Source organism: Augochlora pura, chromosome 1, assembly GCF_028453695.1.
Source record: "Augochlora pura isolate Apur16 chromosome 1, APUR_v2.2.1, whole genome shotgun sequence".
NCBI classification, from domain to species: Eukaryota; Metazoa; Arthropoda; class Insecta; order Hymenoptera; family Halictidae; genus Augochlora; species Augochlora pura.
This window is the reverse complement of record NC_135772.1, coordinates 10,484,307-10,509,071: the sequence shown is the minus strand read 5'-3', so window position 1 is coordinate 10,509,071 and position 24,765 is coordinate 10,484,307. Positions and strand designations below refer to the sequence as shown.

General features: G+C 42.3%; 1 protein-coding gene across 7 annotated transcripts in view; it reads right to left on the bottom strand.

Annotated features, from left to right (window-relative positions):
• The window catches only part of LOC144472486 (uncharacterized), a 79,326-nt gene that overhangs the window by 49,138 nt on the left and 5,423 nt on the right, over positions 1-24,765 (bottom strand). For 6 of the 7 annotated variants that reach the window (XM_078185643.1, XM_078185670.1, XM_078185697.1 and 3 more), the window contains exon 4: positions 23,869-23,992. In XM_078185643.1, coding sequence (XP_078041769.1) covers positions 23,869-23,992 — 124 coding nt within the window. Of the gene's footprint in view, positions 1-17,031; positions 17,667-23,868; positions 23,993-24,765 lie in introns of those variants that run through there. The other variant, XM_078185662.1, reaches the window with a different exon arrangement.

Sequence of the window (24,765 nt, the reverse complement as noted above, 5' to 3'; positions counted from 1 at the left end):
CAAACTTTCGATTCATTGCACAAAGTACGTTTTTTCGTGGAAGAATCTCTAATACTTTGGATTGATGAAAACCTCCTATGCTGAACAAAAAAGTAATGTTCGTTTGGAATGGAAAATTATAAGCGTGATTAAGCAAATTAAAAACAGTACATACACTCTTTTTTTCTCTTTTAATTCTTAACATTCTCTATGCTAGGTTTCATGATCCATCTCATTTAATTTCAATCTAAGAAAGTTAATGTAACATTTTATGGGAACCATCTGTATTAGCACCGTAGATGTTACTTTATTAATGGAACTGACACTTGTATAAACATTCAAATTCTGTGTCATAGAACTGTCGAAACAATATGCTATTGGAACGATATGATTTAAGAATTTTGGAGTCAGATGAAAATATGTCTTTTTCTCCTTATTATTGTATTTTCAGTCTTTAGAAACACGTTTCCTGATGATGCACTTAACACTTTGTCGACCGGTAGTCTATAAATCGGCTTTTCCCCCCGATCAGTAACCTGTGAATCGGTTGCCATAGTAACCCTTAATTTGTTATCTATTATTGAGATAAATGTGTTAAATTGTACTACAAGCTTCAATATTATTATATAAATTTTTAAATATTAAATACCTTTCGCGATTAATAAGATAAATAAAATCAAAATAGAAACGAAAATTGTTACGATCGGATGACCGGTCGATAAATTGTTAAAAATACTTTTTTGTGCTTCATTGATATTTTCCGTATTCATACAACATCTTAGGTTTCGACACAAAGTCTAGAGTTGCACCTTTTCTCAGTTTCTGACGGGCTTCGCGCAAATCTTGTTACCGATCAATTCACTGAAAACATTTCTCGACTAGCTTCGATCAGTCTCTAGCAAATTACTTAAACGTTTCGTTTCCAACAGCGATTACCGGAGTTTCATGGAAAGCAAGAGATTATCTACAAAATAATACAAAGCCGGAGTCGTAATCAAAGAAATTAAATGGAGAAATTCATTGAAATATCATCGAGAAAAAGAATATATTACGCTCATTACCGACAGTTCGTTAACGCAATAAAAATTGTTTCTAAGTATTTCGTGAACTTCGCGTGAACTCGTTTCTAAGAATTCTCGAAGAACGTACCAAGATTTGCGCAATCACTTATTTTACCGTGCTAATGAAATGTCGCAGCCGCTGAAGTAATTTCATTAACACTGAACCTCCACCGCGTTGTAAGTGCGACGTTTGTTACTTCCTTTAGACATTTCTTATTATAACGTAACGTCAAACAAAGGAATTTACTTAATTCTCAAGAAAAGAGTGGTCATAATATTGAACTGCGGACTTTTATTGAATATAATGATCAGCATCATTTACGAAACGCAGAAACAAAGCACAATATTTCTCGATTCTTTAATAAGTTCAAACAAATACATTCATGTTCTTAGTTTCTTTCAATCTTTTAATTATTTTAGACCATACCAACTAATTTTTGCCATAAATGTATAAAATCCGAAGTCCATTTATATCAACACAATTTAGAAAAGAAATGTAAGGACTAGTCATTTTGACCAGCATGGTAGGTTTAGTGTTAATTGTGGTTATCGAACTTGTGTCCATCGCAAACGAGCAACAGAAAAACTTCATCCGAGGTGTCCTACGAGCTGTAAAAATGGCGTCTCGCAGAAATAGAAATACAACCCGCGAGAATGAGATAGAGAATGAATGAGAGACGAACAGAAAGAGACAGAGAGAAAGAGAGAGAGAGAGAGAGACATGGAGTGAGGGAAGTATAATTTCAGGGAATAGATCGATGTTTTCTCGAAGACTTAAACGGTTCACGTTGCGTGAACGTATGTAGTTCGAGGTGCGTGTGCCGGTGCCGATAACGGGAACGAGGATCTTTTTATTCGCGTCTTTATGGGGGTTCAAGCTTCCTCGATTTGCGCCCAACAAGCGTGTCGAAACTCCATTTTAATAGCACCAAAGCGTGTATCCGTGTATGCGCGCGGGTTTCTATACACTGCGTACAGATGTGTCTGAAAGTTGTGTACACGTATACGAAGAAACTTCGAACGATCGGAATCATTCTCGTCAGAACATTATGATCGCTGAAAGCATCGAGCGATCGAAATAACTTCTTGCCAATTACTTGGAAATATTTCTAAGATCTCGAGAATTTTGTCTGACTTTAATTACGTAATAAGATTAATAAATAGTCCTTTTAAATAAAATGATTAAAATTGTCTGGCGACTCTGGTAGTCGAGGTAACCGATTAAATTAAACCAACGAGCCCGTGAAAGTATTTTACTGTACGAAATTGGTAAAAATTCTGTTAAGACGCACTCGGAAGAGAAACCGTGCCCATATTAAATTATGCAAAAGACACAGCGAAGTAATAAAATTAGTTGCTCGAGGACTGGCTCCAATGATGAGGCAGAAACTAATTAAACCACCGTACCGAGTCCGCACGGGGTATTACTTTTTAAAGACACTGATTTTTCAAGTGAGACTAATGGAAAACCAATTCTAGGAGGACCATTTCTCACAGCTTTCGGTCACCTCAGAGACCTTACCGTTTCAAACTACACCGAAGTGGTTCACTCGAAAGCGTGAAAAAGGTCCTCGTCGTCGCAGGAAAAGAATTCGGTCAGTTTCCCATATCTTTCCAGCTTTGCGCTTAACTGCGCCTTCTGTACAACTCTTAACAGAATTTCCACCAAGCTTCCGTAATTAACTTTAGTACTATTGTAGAAGGACTACTATATTTTATAAATGAATCGAATCTCTCGTTATAGATAGTCGCAAATGCGAACTATTCTTTTGAGCCAGTTTACTGTTGGGCGACCAATCGCTGTGTCTTCGGTTTGTTATTTCACATAATTAACTTTATCGAAAAAGACATATTACAATTTCGTTCATTCTTTCTCGGTGTATATTTTTGAATAAAAAATTGAATCCATCTTATTCGATAAATATAGCGTTTATAAAGAAACGAAAAGTGCAGCAATTTATCAACCCACTGCAACTGGCTCGAATAAATGTGCAGTTATTAAACTACTGAGGGGATTTGCACCAAGTTGATTTCTTAATAAAAATAATTATCCGAATCGTGGTTTCTCAATAAATATATCTATTCATCCCTCATATCTGATAATAATACTAAAGCATGCAACCGATACGAACGCGTGTAACTCTTTGATAAAACATTTCCATGCGCGATTTCCAACGAACGTTTTCGCCGTTATGCGGCGTTCACATGTCGAAAATTCGAATCGTTTTCAGACACCCTGTACCGGCGTGGCGTTGCGCGAACCTGCGCGCGCGCGAGCGTGTACGCGCGCGTGTACGTGTACGTTAAATATATACACGTGATCGAACCAGTCGACATATCGATCAACTGTATTCACGCAACCGTCTGTTCCCGATTAACGTGCAGCTTAAAAAATATTCGCGTGATACGCTGTGTACTGGACGTTTCGTGGGATAAGGTGAAAGTTCATTTCGTTGAATTTCCAATCGATGGTTGGGAAGGAGGAGAAGGGCCGAAGGGAAAAAATGGCTGGCCGTAGAGGGATCCCGTGTCGGGCCACGAGGGAAGGAAGGGGAGGGGGAGGGAGGGGGGCGGCGGCGGCGAAAAAAGGTTGGGCAAAAGGGGTTGGACGGGACCGGGGTTCAAAGACGTTAAAACTTTCGACGTTCCGCAGCTGGTTCGATTTTCAATAAAATCTGATTTCCGGCGAGTTCCGTCCGTTTTTATTTCGAGGAATCTTCAAAGAGTACCGGGAGCAGTCTGCCAGCGGAATACAGTTTAAGCGTTGAGCCGTCGACGATCTCGTCGGGACAGAGAAAGAGGGAGGAGTGAAAGAGAGAGAGAAAGAGAGAGGGGGGGGGGAGGGGAAGTGAGAAACGGAGAGAGGGAGAGAGAACTTCTCTCCGCAACCCTCTTTTACACGTTTATGCATGTATAAGTACCGGTAGGTGCGCCGAGTACGGCCCCACTAACGGAAAAAGGCGATTCTTGGAAAGGAAAAATAAATAATGAATTTGGAATAACAGTTTTCGCGCGGGGCTTCGTTTTAGAGAAACTTTCTCGTATCGAATGCCATGCTCGATCGCGTACGCCTTTTTTCCCCCCTCTTTTAGGAAAGCTGTTTCAAACGTTTCGTAGTGGAAGTAATAGATTTTGAGGGAGAGTGGTTCGTTTCGACCCCCTTCTTCTTACCCCCCAGCGGCCAACTAGCATGAAATATAAAACAAAAAGTGTTTCAAACATAAATTGAAAATTCAAATGTGCGATCAACTATTTTCCCCAGATCTGCGTGCAATTTACAATCGAAACATTTAGACTTGTCACAAATATTTTTTTTAGTTTTTAAAAGCTTTCAAGTCCTCCGAATCACCGTTCGAACATTTATATTTAAACATTTCACTTGAACAACACATTGTACATAAGAATATGTGTATTAAATTAAAGGCTACGAAATTTGTCAAACTTTCATACAGCCCGGAATAAGAAAAAGTTAGTCTAAATTTATGTTCTAGGTATTTTGAATTTCGTTCAAAGATGTTTCTGCGATTGGTAAAAAAATTCAAAACAAAGCAGATAAATATATTTTTGTGTTACGAACGTCTGCAAATCTGATGCGAAAATGAATTTAACCGCAAAGAAAATATTACAATAATCATCGGGATCAACGAAAAATCTCTACAGATAAATAACTCCGTTGTTTTGATTATTATTTAATGCTGGCGAAAATAGGTAGCGCGTCTTTACTTCCAGATACGAAACCGGACAATTCAACAACTTCCTAAAATCAATTTTCCGTAAAAGGAAGCCGTGCAAAAGGAAAACCTTATTCCACAATTTCAAAGCACCTTTCCGCAAGGAAACACGTGCTTTTTCTGGCCGAATTACCCATTGCACCCGCATATATAAAATTTACCACCGTAAAAGCACCGTTGGGTTAGTATATGGAATGAACTGCGGTTAAATTTGTTAGATTCTCTAGTGGTAATGTGTTAAGTTTGCGTGAGTTGCTGTTACGGATACGTTGCGTGTTCCTCTCTCGTCTGAACGACAAAGGTAGATATATAACTGTTTTCTGGTATGCAAGAGGAAGAGATAAGAAATCGGGAGGATAGCAGGAGAGAGAGAGAAAGAGAGAGAGAGAGAGAGAGAGAGAGAGAAAGAGAGAACGATAGAATGAGAGAAAAAGGCATAGTTTGGACGTAATGAGTACTAGACAGGGAGAGAGAGAGAGAGGGAGAGAGAAAGAGAGTAAGATTCATAGACATTGAAAACGGAAGAGAAAAGCAGCTTTACCGTGAAGAATACGTCGGTATCGTAAAACGAGAATCTCCTCTTTTTCCAAAGAAAACATGGCTTTCCCCGTAAAAACATCACTGCTTGACCGGCTAGCTCGCCGGTCGTCCGAAAGAACAACTCTCGCGTGCATCAACGGCGCGTCGAAGCGCATCGACCACGAACGAAGCAGCACATCCCCCTCTTTTTTTTTATCCTTCTTTTTATCTCCTTTTTTTTCCTTTCTGTTTTTGGTGTGTGTGTGTGTCTTTGTCCAACACAGCCAGCCCCGCAACCCTTTCCCAAAAATAGCTGGACTACTATTCCCGAGGTGTTGCAACGCGGTATCGAGCGAGCGAAATCCGCGCGAACGATAAAACATGTATCTATATATATGTACACACCCGTGGTCCACGGTGAATTGGATTACATCGTCATTGTTTATTTCACAAATCTGTCCAATACAAAAATATTACAATATATATATCTATAAATATATATAAATATATATATATATATATATTTCCGGCTCTTCGTCGCTTACCACCTATTATATTGTATACTATGTAGGAATTCTAATTGCTAGATACAATAAAAATAGCGTGTTGCTAGCATGTTGCTAACGCATCTGTTTCTCTCTGTGTGTACGTGTGTGTGTGTGTGTGTACGCGTGATGCACGAGTGTACGTTTGTGTGTGTCGGTATTTCCTCCGTGTTAGCCCGGCAATAATTGCAAAGCGGTTAATCTCCGGTAGTTGTGGGCTGTTAAATCAATCTATGCTGGTGCAGATAGACAAGCATAGTATGGCACGTTTTCAGTTTTCCATCGTTTTCTCGATACGGAACACATAGAGAAGACTGTGAGCGGCGCATAGGCCACAAATTTTCGCGGTCCTCCACTCGCGGACACCGGCTTGAATTTCAAGCAATCCGGCCTCGCGATTCTCGCGGAATAGAAAGGTCCTTCGCGGCGATCGATCCCTCCGAAAAGGAGGCAGGGTTTACTCATCTTTTTACTCATTTTCGCTCGCTATACTTTGATAAAAACCGTCCATCGATTATAAAACGAATCGAAAAGGTCGTTTAATGTTTCCCGGCAAAATTGAACAGTGCAAGATTTCCTAGAAACTGAAGTCAAGAAAATTTGCTCAATGTGTCCTGGGTAGGAAAAGTCGTTCACGGCAATCTGTTTCTCCACGAGTAGATAACTGCGTATTTTATTGCCCGCGTATTATAGCAGGACTTGATAAGAGCTGAAGTCAAGAAAATCGCGCGCGCGTGCGCGCGTGTGTGTGCGATTGTCCCATATAAGCTCAGGGTCCCAGGGTTCCGATAGGAAACGTTCGAAGCGATTTTGCAAGATCGCTTCGCGTTCCCGTGGCAGCATTCGAGATGAACCAGCGAGAGGGTGGTTCGGTCGAAGCAAACGTTTCCGGTTGAAGACACTGTGACGCGTCACCGAGGAACCGAGCAACATAAATCAACGTCCTGCTTCATGCACGCGATACGGAGCTTAATTGTGTTTCGAAGTCGATGGGCCCGTTACTATCGAGGCAAATGGTATTCGAAAATTGACTGACACCTTCGCGCCTGTGCAGAGCCATCCTCTCGATTATTTCGTCATCCAATGTCCGGATAACGATCTACTTTGTCAAAAGTACAGAATTGTTGCGTCATTTCGAGAAAAGTCGAAACTCTTCGAAAACTGCTGCGAATGTTTCTCCGAGATATTTGTTTAACAATGCAGAGTGAATGCTTGATTTTTCATCACTCTTAAGATTATGTCATTTTAATTAAGTGTAACGAAACATCGAAAACTGATCACATGTCCAAGACTTCAACAGCATAATTATTGGCGCAGAAATGCAAAACTATTTAAAAGAACCATTTTTACAATCGATTCATTTACAAACGATCGCTTCTTAGCGCAATTAAACTTTCTAATTAAAAACCTTGCGGAGCGAATCCGAGACGTTCTGTGCTTTCTGATCAAAGAATTCTAGAGCAAGCGTTCCAAAAATGTGTGTTGATCGCCGTAATGTTGACAATTTAATAACACAATTAATACAAAGCAACGATGTTGCTGCGATGAACGAAAACAGAATTCGAAAAACATTCGAATTTCTACGGTACGATATTGTCGACGTCGTCTTCGCCGCGTAGGATCGATTGAAACGATAAGAACGTTTAATCGCATGGAGGATCTAGGCAAAAGTGGCTTCTAAATCGAGACCAAGTTTCCTACATCGCCAACTCTATCGTCACAGGTACACGTGTAACTCTTTCGAATGGGCGTTCCAGCGGATCGATCGGGAAGAACATTTTCGAAAAGACTCGCGAGCGAGCGAGCGTGCAGAAAGCACGAAGCAGACACCGCCCACGGAATGACCAACCCGGAACCGTTCCAAGTTTCAAGCCAGCAAGAGGTCATCACAAATTTCGCTGGATTTGTTCAACGGATTTCGGAAGCGGAGAGCCCCTTTGACGACGGAACTGAATATACGACTTTTCGAATCACATATCCTTCAGCGATATGATCGAACTTCGTTCGGTGAAATAGGAGAGCCATTGATGAGGGCCGATCATTTCTGACTATTCTCCCTTGGCTCGGGAAAATGCTAAAATCCTTGAATCTGCTCCTAACCGAATTAAGAAAATACTACTATATATTTTTTAATTGTAAATGCCGTATCTATCTGTACTTCGAATAGTCTTTCGTACGCCAATTTCGAAAGACCACGAGGACGACGCGAAAAATGTTTTCTCTTTCATTTTCGAATGAAAGGAAAATGATCATTGCCAAGGGGGCGACGCCACGTATCCCAGGAAGTATAGCTCGCGGTTACTTGAATCCAATTACATGCTGGCGTTATAATTATACTTCCCCAGGAACGAGATCATTGCGATCGACGGAGCATCTTTTCCGTAATGCTTTCGAACGTATTTATACGCTGTGAACGTCAGCAGGGTAAGTCATACACGAAAATAGAAAGAGTCCACGAGCGATGCCGTTGAAATCGAGACAGAACCAATATCTAACACGGGGCCATCGAATGTTGCTGTCTCGGGGACTGAATCTTTCACGAGCCACATGAGAAATTATAAAAACAAAACGCGATAGGATTTGTCTGGGTAACAGATAAAATCTCGCATACGTTTGACATCTGGACTGGCGACCGATATCCCGGATACGTTCATACATTTTCTATATTTTAAGTGAACTAAAGGAGGAACAGCGTGCTTCTTGTCGAACAAGGGGGACAAAGTGAAATGTGTTCGTTACACGTTGCTACTGGAAAAACTTTGTTTCTTGCAAATTATCGTAGCTATTTCTCGGTCTGCATGGAGGATGTACTTTGGTAATCGTTATTAATTAATAATTAGAAAACTTTGCAGATTGGGTTACGTATGTACATTTTAGCTGCATTCGTGACTTCGATTCTAGGTAACTTTAGCGAGATTCTTTAGGGAAACTTCAATGAATTTTGGCAATAACAATATGCAGAATTGTGGTATTATAGGTATGTCTGCAAAGTTTCGTAATACCCTGAGATTATAAAACAGATTTACGAAGTACATCCTGGTGGTAATTTGAAAATTAAAATACTTAGATATATATACAACAGTGTACAAATTGTCCAGAAAGTAAATATTGTGAAAACTCGGAGAAGTTCTCATTTTCGCAAACTACTTTGTAAGGATCCTAATGGAACGAAAATGCTTCTATGTAATCCCGTCATTCTATTTAAAATAAAACGAAAAGTCTTGTTAATCTAAAATTTCTCCAATTACTACTTTGAGTGCCGTGTTTCGCAAATGCAATAGGGCAACAAATTTGATTAAGATCCGCAAACTGTGGGAAGACTGAAAAAGTACTCTGCACCGTCTGAACTTTTTAATTTCATTAAATAAATAACTGCGATTTCACGGAATATTCAAATAAATACCGAAAGTGTTAACATAAATGTTACGATTTACCACGATAGGGATATAGCACAAAGCACACTTCGTCCACGATCTACCGTGGTCTTTATAGTATTAGGTAAATAAGTATGAAATGCGCGCATTATATATTGTATTATTAATATAAACGTCTTGTTTCGTACTTAATGACCTGTTAAATCGAGAAAAGCTACGGATGAATCCGAGAAATGGGTCGCCAAATTTCGATCGTCCCTGGTGAATGGGGTCCTAGAGGGGGTAGACGAACGTTAGTTCCCAACAAGGACCTCGTACTTCGGGGTGGAAACGGGAACAGGCAGTTAAAGTAGCACAGTGGCAGTTCTGCGATCTTATGCGGTACCATCGGTTACTAACCGACTAGTCATAACTGGAGGCAGCTGTACCAGTTGCGAACGACAATCGTCCCCGTGTGTCCAGACAAATATATCGTACCGATGGCTCGCGCATTGTCATAATCGCCGCCACCTCCACCACCATTACCACCACCACCACCAACACCAACACCAACACCACCGCGACCAGTACCACTACCACCGGGCACCACCGCCCGTCTTCCCTGCACGAGCATTCCACGGCTCGGAAGGTTGCAAGGGCGGAGGCATCCAGCACGGCAGCTGGGAGTCTGCTGCCTGACCTTGCGGGGCAACCCCCTCTCTCTTCAGTGAGAACCACCACTGGCCAACACTGTAACAGAGAGAGAGCGAGACAGCGAGAGAGAGAGAGAGAGAGAGAGAGAGAGAGGGTGGGAAGTTGATTAGCGTGCGAGGGACTTTTCGGGTCTCAACAACGAACGATCTTTGCAATGTGAGAACCAACATTTGCATACACCAACATCGATCATCGCGTTATATTTCTCTGCACAACTGCTCGGTAGAATTAGGAACGGCTAGGAATAGTAGAGATGGCAAAGGGTGAACAAGAGAAAGGGTGACAGTGTGTAAGAGAAAGAAAGAGAGAGAGAGAGAGAGAGGGAGTATGCAGAGGGAATAACAGGAGGATGGAGAAACTGGGATAAAGAAGATCGGGGAGTTCTGTATCTCCCCGGCCTCTCTCTTATGTATCTCTATCCCCGTCGGTGCACTCGGCTTCCCGGTGTGCACACACAGGCCAGCCAGATGTACGTGTTTTGTCTGTCCCCGTCTGTCTGTCTGTCTGTCTGGTTGCCTGTCGGTGTGTGGCGCGCGTGTGTACGAGTGTGTGTGTGTGCGCGCGCGCGCGGATTCAACGTGGAACAACCGTGCAACTGTCACAGCAACTGTTTCGGGACGCCAGTTTTCCCTCTCGGAGGGCGACGATTCTCTGGCGACGCTAGGGAGCCAACCCCCGGATGTTTTCCCCCTCGTTTTCAGCCAGGTGATACGTTACGATGACACGGACCGGACGAACTTTTTGACGCGACGGCTTGGCCGAGTGTTACTTCCTAGGGTAGCACGGCCTATCCCTCTGTTCGAGTCGAAATCGCACTCGACGATTTCATCGATCGACAACTCTGATTTCAAGAATTCTTTTGCAGCGGTTACCAGGTTGCCGGCTATCGACAGACGGTTATTAACTTTCCAGAAATTATGACGGGCCGCGACCCGTGTTTTTCGACAGACTCGGCCAAAGAAAAATCGAGAATTTTCGAGATCGCTGTTGGAAGGTGGAAGCGGCCACTAATTCTCTAATCGATTCGAACAGTAACGAGTGTTACCGAGCTACCATTGTTCTTGGCGGAATAGCCGGGGGGACTACCTAGGAAATGTAATAACACGTTCTTTTGCTTCATCGATCGGCAGTTTGGTTCCAGGGGTAGTAAATCGTCCGAAACGGAAAGGAAGTACATGAATCCTAGCTGTACACGGCCAGCTAAGTGCTTTTTAGAAGACGTTCTAGTTGTCCTGAAATATTTTCTCGCAGTGCCGTTTCTCCGCGCGGGCGGAAATGGAAACAAATGATGATATGCTAAATATAATTCCACCGTCCCACACACCGAATCTATAAATTGCTTTCGAGGTACTTTCGAATGCCGGTCTCGCGTTACGTATCCATTTTGCCGCGATCAAAGGAACTTTATACCGGAGCCAATAACGAGAGTCAATCGATCGTATAACCAGCCAGAATAAGAAAAATGAGTTTCGAGAAGTTTTCAAGTTCGGAAGTTCTGCGAGCGATAAGAATGATTCTCCCGTAAAGAGATACATAAAGAGAACAAAGGAAAAATTTGTTCGTACGAAAGTGTTGGGAAGTAACGATCCTATATAAAGTGACTAGAGAAATTCTATTCGGCGAACTGTCTACGCCGGACGAATATGAAATTACGGATCGACGTTCTATAATCTACGAGCTTCGCACGTAATCGTCCTAAATAACTGGATGTACGTAGAAATTTGATAGCAAGTACAGCGGTGCTCGTAGAAAGCATCGTGACTGATTCCGAAGCTTTTGTCTCCCAAGCAGAACTCGCACAAAAGGATTATATCGCATTATTATATCGCAGTTACAAAGAATCATTCGCTCAGGGTTGCGCACAATGTACAAGAGAGTAGGCACTGCGCGAGACACAAAGAAGATAAGCCCACCTCGGGAAATTTGAATTACGCGTTTAAATCTGAATTTCATATTATCCGAACGTTTTAGTGCGCAAACATTCAGTTTACACAAACGTTACAGCCCGAATACCCCGGACGCACAAGTAATGCCTGGCCATTTGAATAATTCGGGATTCAAATGACGCGGAAATCTAAAGAGATTAGCAGTGGCTAAATACTGTATTAAATCCGATTAAATTATGATCGAGGACAAGGGGATGCAGACCGAAATTGAAATAAACCAACTGCAGGATTGAGGGATATTCAACCGCTGAATTTTATCGGCTATATTTTTCTAATCAATGCTACGGTGACGAAACTTGTTTCGTAAAATTTCCTATTGCAAAATACACGTAATATCTTCACACCATTGAATGGATGGATGGTTGAGATAGCTGATGCAAACGAAGCAGTAATTCTCAAGTAGTTAAAATAAACTTTGCATTCCTCATTTCGAAACGACCAATCAAATTCTTCCCCCTTCGACCAGTCGTTTCGTTAAATTGAAAATACAATGATACAACTTTATGAAACTTTTCGTTTTATAAACTTTGGAAGAGGTTCACATGCTACTAATGCACGATTAAGTCCCGAAGTCTCGTTATCACTAGACTACTTATATCCATGGAAACTCCCAGGTTTATAGACGAATTTCAAGAAACTAAAATTAAGCAATATTTCATTTCTGGCAGTAACAGTTTTGATAGCGTTTTAGTCGTTTTCAGGTCGCCTTTTTACGAGCTTTAAACCCATAAAGATCCCTTGTAACTGCACTAGAAATATTTTCGCGTATATATCAAACGCGAATACGAGAAAGACGATAAAATCTCGTTAAATTATCTCATTTTTTTACAAAAATACGCAGTTCAGCTTTTTCTGAATACCCGAAGGCAACGATAATGGTTACAAAATGGAGCAAATAGAACGTGTATTAAGGTATGAGACCATGCTTCGTATGCATCGAGCGGACAGGACTCCGAACCCTAACTCCGACATTCTCTACGAATCCATAAGGCTCTCGGGCTTTTTAGAAAAACCATTCTCCGTACAAGTCGACGAGTAATAATGCACGCGTAGTCCGAGAAGTTCAGAGAAGTTCTCAGCACCGTGAAAATATTCTCGCTGCGTACAGGGGTGGCACAGTGGCGGAGAATAATTTCCACGAGGGTACGTCGAGGGCCTGCGCATACGGGACTCGACTGGCGGCTTGTTAATGCTTCGAAAAACAAGCGTTTCGACCAACTGTCGTGTACACAAGCGTGGCGCGCGAAAACGACCCGGTTGCAACCGAGAGAACGAGGACGCCGCCGCCGCCACCGCCGCTGCCGCTGCCGAGGGGGTTGGATGAAACTGTATGGAGTGCGAAAAGATCCGTTCTCCCGAACATCCAATTGGAACCAGGGTTCGAATAGAAGGGCTTCGTCGGTTGATTATTGCGACCGTTTGCGGAGCAAGAGAGCAGGAGGTACGGTGCACAGTCTTCGGGACGGAGGTGCAAGTTCCGACAAGCTACCTGTCCGCCAGGTGCGGAGAGTACGTTTAGTTTCGAAGCAACTCGAAGCAACAATCCGGGACTCTTCTCCTCCATTGGCTAAGCTAGCGGAGTTTAAAGCGGGAACGCGAGTGGCGAAAGGCGAAAGCCTCTTGTCGCGTGCTCGAGAAAACGAAACTCTTTGCAGTAGGTACAGCTCTACCCAGTGATCCTCTTATTGAGCACCTCAGTCGACTCCTACTTCAACCGTTCATCCGTGAAGCACAGCCCTGTAATAAGGGCGAGAAGATATGCCTTTAAGGAGCTTATCGTGAAAAGGACCTGTCCCACCCTCTCCCTCTTCGGCGGCCAGAGAGTTTCTTGGTCTACAGCATTACCCCTTTCGCTCCCGCGGATTCTCAGCATCTTCCCCTCTCTCTCTCTCTCTCCTCCCCTCTCCTTCTCTCATCTTTCCGATCGTCTTCCAGTCGCCAGGCCACCCCTGCCCTTGCCCACCTGGGAATATTAAACAACCGATATCCCCGCGAACCGTGGAGAGCTATAATACGCTGTTTCGTCCCCGAAGCTGCTTTGTTCGAGATCGATGGATGCTCCGCGCGAATACCGGATCCGCGACAGAACCAAAGAAATGTTCCGCCAGGCGGAAATAATGGTATCGGAAGCGAACGGTCGAGCGAAAAGCGCTCGAGATGAAAATGGACGCCGATCGAGAATAAGAAATCGACCGACGGGAAACTGTTCCGACGAGTTGGCTGAATGGAGCCGGAAAAGTGTTATGAATTTGCGCCGGGACTGATCAGTTTCGGTGGACAACGGGGGCCGTCCTATAGAGCGAGATTTTATTGGTCGAAACGCTCGATTCTGGGCGACAGCAGACGTTAGAATTGGAAGAGACTTTCTGCTTTTGCGTCCGAATAACTTCGATGAAATTATCTCGTTGCAATGATTTTATTTTTATAGACGCGCGCTGGCGTGCGAAAAGCCATCGACGGGCAGAAATTTTGTAAATCCGATCTTACGCGGTAACGGAGGGAAAATTTCGGCTGAAAGAGTTATTACGGTAGCGAGTAAAAAAATCTGCAACAGCTTCGACAGTTTCAACAAAGCGGATTCGTAAAGGAGTACTTGAGAACCCTGATTGCCTACATCAAAGTGAGCCGCGACAAGAAAAATTGTCGATCAATTTCAGCCTCGATAACATTAATTCTGCGTGGATTGTGAAGTCATTACGCGCCTCTGGAAACCAGACTAATTGGAGAATGAAACAGAGAATTGAAACGGAAAGGACCATCGATATTTCACGCCATCTGAATTTTATGAATATACATATTGTGATCCAACAGCCAGAACGGTAATACCCAATGATGGAACAGAATCAGTCTCATTAAAATTCCGACAGCTTCACGGCCTAGTATCAGTAATTCGGTTCAACACCAGATACCAGAAGAACCTAATCCGATTAATGAAAACTGGCATCTGACGGCATCTAAAAAGGAAGATAGCTTGCCAAAAGTAAATTGCTACTTTTCAGGACACGGAGTCAACAAGAAGTTCCTCACAGAAAATCATATTCATTTCGTGAACTTCTTTCGCTGATTTTTCATTTATTTTACTGAACACAGTTCTAGCTCGAAATATACTAAACAGATATACTACTTCTACAATGCCAGGAAATATTTTTCAAAAGATTTGTCCACTAGTACGGTGCGACGCGAAGATTTCTAAAGGCATGGCATTACCGAAATTTTCGGATGATGGTTTAATTGTCGGCAAGTTACATGAGACAGCTTCCATAGAACGCCGACCAATGCCTCGATGGTATCGTAAAAAGGACGAAGAGCAGTGGCGATGGGTTCCCGTAGATCGATTGACGGAGGGTCGCAAGGAAAAAGAATAATTACGCTAATGAAGGGAGCGCTATGTAATTAAATGCAACGGTGACGGGACCGATGTGCCGCGTCGTCATGGACCGACGCAAAACGATAAAACGTTTTTTATCGTTAACCATGAGACGCCCTTTGACCGAGACCGGAGAAAGTCTCGTTATACTAATTTCCATTTGGCTTCGTCGTACCGTTGCCGCGCGCGCAGTAAATGTACGAGCCCATAACCGTACCACCGACTTTAAACGTCGACGGCAGTCTCGGCAGTGCGAAGTAGCTTCTTGCCGCCGGGATGTGACAACATGTCTGCTCTGACGACGCCTGGCTGAAGGGGACACCGTAGCGAATGTCGCGAGAAATTCACGGAATTCATCGGGGTACCTTGGCACACGGTCAATAATGAATACGCGACAAAACGTACAGTTACGGCTGAAATAAGTAGATAGATAGATAGATAGAGAGAGAGAGAAAGAAAGAGAGAGAGAGAGAGAGAGAGAGAAAGACTGGCTCATTTCAAGGCCGGTCTGATGAATAATGTTACAGGGCAGACGTCGCAGCTAAGAAAACGCTCCATGAAATTTTCGAGGGTTTACCGCTGCTCGAGCTGCTTGCCAGAAATTAATTTCCATTTAGTAAAAATTAATTTCAGAGGGAAAAATCCGCAAAAGCGGTGTCGCCATTAGTAAGATTAACGTTGCATAAAAATTAGTTATTCACAGACTCGATGCTATGAATCAGAGATGCTTCCTCCCGGAGAAACGTTTAGAAGGTGTAGAACTAAAAGAATATTATTCCCTTAGCAGAAAGGAGCACATCGATTTATGTTACTATCAAGTAAGAACAGCTGTGAATGGACTAGTTCAATTTACAGAAAATATCGACACCAGGATCACTGCTTACAGAATGTATAGTATATACAGTATTATGTTCCTATAGTCGCAGAACTTACAAATCGGTTATGAGATCGCTCCACTGGCTGATAATATGCTTCAATTCCCGCCCACTCGAAGACACGCCCACTCACTCAGCGTGGATATCGTGGCGTGCTTACAACGAGCCGGATAAAAAGAAATCCCGCGGATGGTACGTTACAGAAGCTATTTCTAGTTTGAGCGCGCCGTGAACGACTTTTCCATCAGGATCGATCACCGAACATAAGGGACGAGTTACGAGCTGTTTCTAGTTTTCCGATTGATCTTGGTTTAATCGGCCAACATGTCAACGCGTCGACTCCTGCACGCTCGTCAATCGCGAAATCCGCTTATCCGTCGCGACACGGGAACTTGAGCGGTGCAATAATGCTGCGAGCGACACGAGGGATCGAACCGTTGCAAATTTCACCGCGTTTTCGGGCCGGTTTGATAAGTACGCAGCGCGCTCGCAAGCCGATACCGTGGATCGTTCCGTCGTAAAGCTGCGCGTTTCGAGCATGAGGCATGACTAGCATGGCCGTTCCGGCGAAATATTTCGGACTACGCTGTTCGACGACGCTCCTAACTTCCATTTTTGTTTTTAAAGCGACGAACAATAAAATTACGAAAGAGGATGCGATATCTGATCGCATGGAAACAATAGTTAAATACATTAAAAAGGAAGCCATCGAAAGCTTGGGAACGCCTACGTACCACTAGCTGAAACGAGCGAGGGAAGAATTTTTTTTTTTCTTCTTTAAACACTGTGAACTCGATAACGTACTTTGTACACTAAAATACTCTTAGCAATTCAACTCACGGCAATTTTTAAAGGTTTGATCGAATGAAAGCAGCTTCATGAAAAAATAAAATCAAACTCGTAAAACCGAATTAATGTCGATGTAAATATTGACATGAAAATTGTGGCAGTTAGTAAATTAAAGGGCTTTAAAATTAGATAGAAATATATGTCATCGTTAATAGTACTCCTTTGAGAAATCAAATAGCATATTAGCTAGAGCACTGAATTCGTTCCAGCAGACAACGCCTGCCTAGAAATTAACCAAGTTAAGCGTTTTATTGGACTCTTTCGAGGATAAACAGCGACGATAGCAGAAGGAGAAACATAGTAATCGAATAAACCGAAGACGCATGCATCCTCCCTCGTTTCAACTTGCGTCCCGAATTTTCGATGGCTTCCGACATCTCGCGAAAACAACTAAAACGAACGGGTAAAGAAACGCATGAATATGTATAGAATTAAGTTTGTTCGGTGCCATTGGACTTTTGTAGTATCTGTATCTCTGGATGTTTCAGTTTTATGTGACTTTTCAGGTTATCCAGTCGAGTCCGCCGGCACCCGCATAGTGGGCACACGTAATTCCCTGGATTGTGGGTCAAGTAATGATTCTTTTGATTGGACACAACCCGACCGCACAGTTTGCATTTGCTAGTGTACGTGTACGGCATCTTCTCGAAAAAGTCCGACAGATTAACTTTCTCGATACACGTAATCGGCGCGCACTCAATGCCTTGAAGAGTTAAAAGTGTTGTATCTGCAAATAGAGAAAAGAGTTGTGTGTGAAAAACGGCTGGTCGACGACGGTGATTCGATCGCCGCTTTGGCTCTGTTTCCGTGTCTATTTTTCCCGTTTCCTGTCGTCGATTTCTCCTCCCTTTTATTATCGTTCTTTTTTTTTTCAGCGTTCGCCTGTTCGTTTTAGATTTATTATTTTCTCTATCTCTCGTTCGTTTCGTCATTCTCGCTCTGCCGTTTTCATTCGTTCAATTTTCTTCGCCTTGATCGGACACGCCTCGCAACGCTGGGCAGAAAGGGTCGGCTGTTACATGGAAGGTGGCGGAATGCGCTCGGGTGTCGTCGGAGAAAGATCGATGATCGATTACAGTTGTGACGGCCTCGTGCGCGCGTTGCCAGTGGAAGAGGACCGTCGTTCTCACACAATGGTTACATTATTACACGGGCACATACGTTATTTATTATATTATATTCTATATATGTATATATCATCGAAATATCGATTATTCTATAGTCGAGTATTGTACTTAAACGGAAAGGCACCATTAAACAAAACCCCTCTATGAAAAGCCCGTTCTTGCAACACAGCCTTTAGGCCTCAGAGACTAGTTCATCATTGACTATGTTGTTTGGGTCGCGTCGACCCACGCGTGATTCGGTCACTCATCCTTTTTATTCGTTTCTTTCTTTCTTTTTTTTCTTTTTAATACTCAGTCTTCGACGTCTTTCACAACCTACGATATATAAATAGTATAAAATTATATAATATAGGATTTATAAATATGTGTATAAATAGTCACTTAATACTGATCTCCTTCATCCGTGGAACAAGGCTGGCGTTACGAGTTTACAGACAATGGTAGGACACCGGGCATGGAACTGGACATGGAATAACCCCAATCGTTCATATTCGATTGCAACGCGCGAAATTCTCGTTCCCAAATAAATCTTTGCCAACAAAGTGGCCAACTTTATTGGTACATGCTCATACTTTCTCATTGTTTCTGATTCGCTAAAACAACAAATGTATGAACGTGGTCATAGGCGACCGGTTTTAAACCCCGTTCGACGTACTTGATTGTAGAAAAGGTACCTTGAAACAAACTTTACCCCTAACCGCCGAACTATCGAAAACTCTATTCTACACATGAGATCGTAATGTTGCAATTCTATTGTGCAACGAAAAGAAGTTAAAGTATGTTGAAATCTACCTCGATGGTACAAGGTTAACCTTCTAGAATCAAATGCTCCCAAGATTGAACGAAAGAAATTCCATAAGAAACTCCTTGGCTATCAATGGAACGTAAAATAACCATTTCCAAACGATGGCATTGCAAGAGAGTGAGAGATTAGTAATATCCTGATACCAAAACAATCTACTACGTACAAATTTAATTCAGTTGAAAATAGGTGTTTCTGTTGTACCGAAAAAAAGAAACGGCAATTACGTGGCCCGGAAACATCGGAACATTTGGAATACGTCGGATTATTTTCCAGCAGGATTGTAAAAAACAACTGTCAGGCACAAGTGAAAAACAACTTTTATGAGATCTATTCTTGAACGCTCATACCATAAAAGCATGAACTCCACGGACTCGTGTTTCGGTCCGGAACGAAGCCGGGCAGTTCAGTTTTCCGAAAAAGATAATTAATGCAAGATCGCGCATCCCGGGAGAACGAGGGATCAACGAGCGTGATGAATATTTTCCGAAACGAAGTTGCTTTTCGCCGGCAGCAAAACCAAGCTGACAAAAAAGATCAGCGCGTATTCATTTAGACGGGGGAGGAGGAGGAGGAGGAGGAGGAACGGGATGTTCGTTGCGCAACAACCGAATATTAACGTCGAACAATTTCGCGGCTGAGTTTCCGGGTCGTGGGCGGAAATCGGCCGCCCTCGTCCGCTCGAAAAACAGGCCGCGTCGCGCGCGCGTATCTCTCTTTCTCTTATGCAAATCTAATCAAAGGCAATATCTCGTGGTTTCTTGCGGCGGAACACCGCGGCAGAAATGAATAGAACAGGGGGTGACGCGGACGAAGCGCGGTAAAATTCAGTCCCATGCGCCGCGCGTACAGAGGGGGCGAAATCTCTCGTATAGACTTTCCATGGGAACCGTGCAAACACGGGAACTACGATAAACAATCTCCCGCCTGCCGTGAGGCCGGGCGGATCGGGACCAAAAAGATACTATCCGGTAACACTATTTCACGGCATCCGTTGGAGGTAGTATATATAATACATGAACACGACGGATACGCCAGACTCCTCTCTCGTCCGAACACACCGTGGATCGTTTCGTTTCCTTTCTTTGTACTCTTGATTAATAATTACCCCGACAATAGGTAAAATCTCTCTATAAACAATATCGAATAATCTACAATGAATTTTAGACGAGCGCTTAGTCTGCACCGGTCTCGAGACACAGTGGCCGCGAGCCGAGCGCTTAATTTAAGTAAATTAATGAAAATTAAGACGGAATCCTTAAGTAACTAAAAACTAGACACACGACAATAAATAATTGGGTCCTCTTAAGGAGAATAATTTAAAATGAAGGAAATACGATTAAAAGTAGTCTCGCGAGCGGACGGGCAGCCCGCTCGATTAGAGTAATGAATGCCGAGTTTCAGTCTCTCGACGAAGGATTAATACTAATCGCGTCCGCGTGCGACCCGCGTCTCGCGGAACACCGAGAGCATACGCGAGCCTCGCCGATCGTAATTTCGGATTCGGCTTTCCTCTCGTGTTTCTTTTTTTTTTATTTTTCTCCCCTCATTTCGTTCTTGTCTCTTTCCTGTATTCTCGTACTCTCGCTTTTCATTTCGCTTAGGTTTCTCGATGTCCATTTTTTTTTTATCTGGGCGTGTGTGTGTGTGTTTTTTACATTTTTTTGTACTCTCGGTTAATTTTTGTTGCTTGTTTGACGTTTTTTTCGTCGCGTACGCGTTTCCATCTGCGCGTTTCGCTACGCACCGAATAGAGCCGAACGGATCGAATACTTGCACGTGATCTCCCGCATTCGCATCCGCCTCTGGAGAGCGCGGCCCACGTGAAAAACCCTAGGTGAGGTAAGCCGGTTCCGATTTTGCTAAAAAGTGCTTCTGCTCGAGACGCATGAACGGCGATAACAATGATCCCTCTCGTATTCCATGCTTCAACTTAATATGCCTTTTCAGATTGTCGGACCTCGTTAACGATATCATGCAGATTTGGCATTGATACTTATCGGGGAAATGCGATTTCATGTGCTTTTTAATGTTGGCCACGCTCTTCCCGCAGAGCTTACATCTCTCCGCGCCTAGAGCGTTCGACTGTTCTAACTTATTCTGACTGTCTTTACTTATATCCTTGTCTTTTTTGCAAGTTCCTGTTGTTCCTGGAATTACAAGATCCCGATTTCAATAATTGTTTATCAGATCATCAGCGATTACCGACAATCTCTACTAGAATTCATGATAATATAATATATGTATATATAGACAAATATAAATAAGGAGAATAAATAAAAAACAAGAAGAAACCAAAACGGTAACGTGTAGTTGAAAACACCTCTCATAGAAATAACGATCCGTATCACATAAATATACATATACATATATATATATTTATGTTTATATGAAAATATTAACTCACACTTCTACGGTCAAGTCAAATATAGTAGCAGAGAAAAGAGGGGATTCTCTGAATGAAATAGTTACGTTCGCCAAATCAACAATGTTTTACGGAAGAGCAATAATAAATCGAGAAACACCACACTCAATAACGTAATAATACGTCTCGAACAAATTATTCTATGCGTACATAGATGTATATATCTCTATGGATGCCTACTCGTACCAAACGATCAATGTCATGTCACGTACACGAACCAAAAAAGCACATACCTACTGTTCTGATATCATTGTCAAGATTCCAACAAATTAGAAAAAGGAAAGTTCAAAGAAAACAAAACGCAAAGCTAGCACAACACGTCGTCACACAACTAAAAAGAACTTCTATGAAGAAAAATAAAGACGGAAGATGAAACTGTATGGAGAGAGAGAGAGAGAGAGAGAGAGAGAGAGAGAGAGAGAGAAAGAAAGAAAGAGAGAGAGATTGTACAGCTTGAGAAACAGATAAAAACACGAAGTAGGAATGCTCGTGGTGAAAACCCGACGCAAAAGTGAAGAGAACAACGCCGACAACAGAGCTTCCGCAATCGGAGAGTTCGCGATTACGGGCAGCTGTCGAACCGAAAGGAAGCGAAGAAGAAACAGAACAGAAAAGAACAGGAAATCAAGAAAAAGAGAACGACATTCTACCTCTACGTTTCAATCGACGTTGACAAAATCTCATACGATTATCTAACGCGCAAGTTCCCGTATGAAAACGAGCGTTGACAAAGATATACGCAAGACCAACAGACCGAGGATCGAGCTCCTTCACCAACGACTCTAATTCAATGATCGTTAACGATCACGAAGATGTACGAGGATTAATTTGCGAGATCAAGCGGCAACAGGTTCGAGCAAAGGTAAAAGAATGGACCGTGTCCTGTTAGCAACAAAATTCTATTCTCTCTGTATTTGCGAAGATTCCTGAGATGTTAATCCAACGAGAGACGCCTCGGGAAATGGGATTTCGCCTGCGGTAGGAACGATCTCGTGTTGCGTAAAAAGCACATTCTTATACTATCATTTGTATCTCCATTTCTATATTTTTTTGTTGTTGTCGTTACTGCACCGCGACACGACAACGAATCACAGTTGCCGATTCATTGATCGGTTGCGTAACGAAAACTCCGCGATCGACTGTATTTTGTTGCTAATGTCTCCGTTTACTAGTTAACGCGTATGGGTTAAAGTAAACAGCGCAAGAGAGACACGTGAGAATGTAAGATTAAGATCGCCAGGTACGGTGATGTAAGAGACGTGGCAAAAAGGTAATTTGTAAGAGGACAGAGAAAACAGTGTGTGAAGGCATGCATAGAGAATCACGCCGTAGTGATAATATATGTATACATATATACATACGTACACACATGTATACGTGCGCATTCGATCGGTGCGCAGATATATATGTATGTACATACGGTCGATTTATATAAATAATATGTATATAAAAATTAGAGAGTCATGTGGCACACATATATACACATGTTTCTCACACCTGCAACAAAGGCAGAACTGCATTCGTTCGTTCTAACGTACGCACGCACGCACGGGTTCATGGTTCCGTTATTCTGGGCCACGCATAAACAGATCCACCGATATGTATATGTATATGTAGAGAAGATAGCAGAAAAAAAAACAAAAAAGGGAAAAATTAAAAACGCAACACATACGGGACCACGTACGCAATCACCGGCCACACACCATCTCAGAAAAGTCCAGACAAACAGGAGTACGGTCCATTTGCTGATACCAACAAAAGTACTTGTTCGCTTTGCCGATACCACTTTTATTTTCATCTATTTACTTCGTTTTTTTCTTTTTTTTTTTCTTTAGTTTTGCCCAAAACCACAACGTGTCTCGATTCTTTCTACTTTTTAACTTTCTCTTTTCTTTTGTTAGACACGCCTATGTATGTATTAACACTCGCGGTGAAAACCGGTAACTACTTGAACAGTGACATAGCAAATGCACGATACCATCACCACAACACCAAGGATAATAATATATGTATAAACTGTGTGGTATACCCGTATGTACATAGGAGCACGCGCGCGCGTACACGTATATACACACAACATATACAGGATATATATATAAGTACACATCCAACAAGAAAGTTCTGTTTCGTGTTCTAAAAAAGAGTTACCACTCACTACGCTTGCCAGACTCGGAAATAGAGGGATGCTCGCTTCGTACGCCTATGTACGACTCGACGCGCAAAAATCCTTGCAAACGTGCATGCACATCTCCCTCGATTTCTTAGACGTCACGTATTTCCCCAAGCGACCGCGAGAGACAACACGTTAGAAGACCGGTCCTCGCGAATCCGGCACGACCCGTTCCGAAATTTCTGAAATCGCGGTGTCGCACACCTGTTGACCCGCATGCCACACATCAATTGACGAAATATATAAGCTCCCACGTGTTACTTGTTGCGCCCCCACCTCCCCCCCTCCCCACCGGTTACCCCTTCGACTACGCGCGGAACTCGAGCGACGCTTTGGCGGGCGTAGGGAAGTACGTCAGATCTAAATGGAATTTTGATTGCAATGACAAATGTTTGGAGGTCTTACCATCGAGTCCGTCGAGCATTTCTGGGGGATTATGGTGTTCAGACGGTTCAATTCCTGACACGCTATCGCTAAGCGCGCCCGTCGTGGCTCCTCCTTCCTCTCCTAGCACTCCGACTGGATGGCCCTGCACAAAATATCATCCACATGAACAATATTATATACAACTGTTTAGGTTAATGTTGGGCAATTTTTAGTGTTAAAGCTATGCGTTGCTGGACCTTTCGATGGTACGATGCATCTTTGACTTTTCGAATATTTTTACCGTAAGCAACGCCCTGTCACCCTTTTCGACCTATATTTCTCTATTCAGACAAACCCTTGGCTTTGATTACCGATTTATCTAAAAATGATACTTATGTTTTGAATTTGTTTTCGGAAATATGAAAGACTGAAATAACAACATTTTCTTGTAGGTATATTGTGTAAATTATAAAAAGTACTTAAATATTGTTTTCATCTACGAAATGGAAATATTAATGCTGATAACATATTCTCAAATAATACTGACAATATCTCTACAAAATTATTATATGTATTACTGCATGGGTACTGCATATACTTCATTTGTATATAATATGTAATAATCCTATGCACTTTCTAGGATTGTACATAAGAAATATTTACTCCAATTTTTAAATCAGTTATGTTAATGAAATTGAAAAGATCTTGATTTAGTAACTCATGTTGCTACTTTTGAGCAATTAAAGAAGTCTTTAATATATTTGCTAGGATTTTACTTTTTAAAGATCATATCGTATCCAGATATACGTAATATTATGCTCTTTTATTTTGAATATACTTCCCCAGAATTTTCATGAATACTACTTAACCAAATGAAATTAGGTAAGCTTCTTCTATAGCTTCTTCAAAGCTATACTATTCAATTATAAATTACAG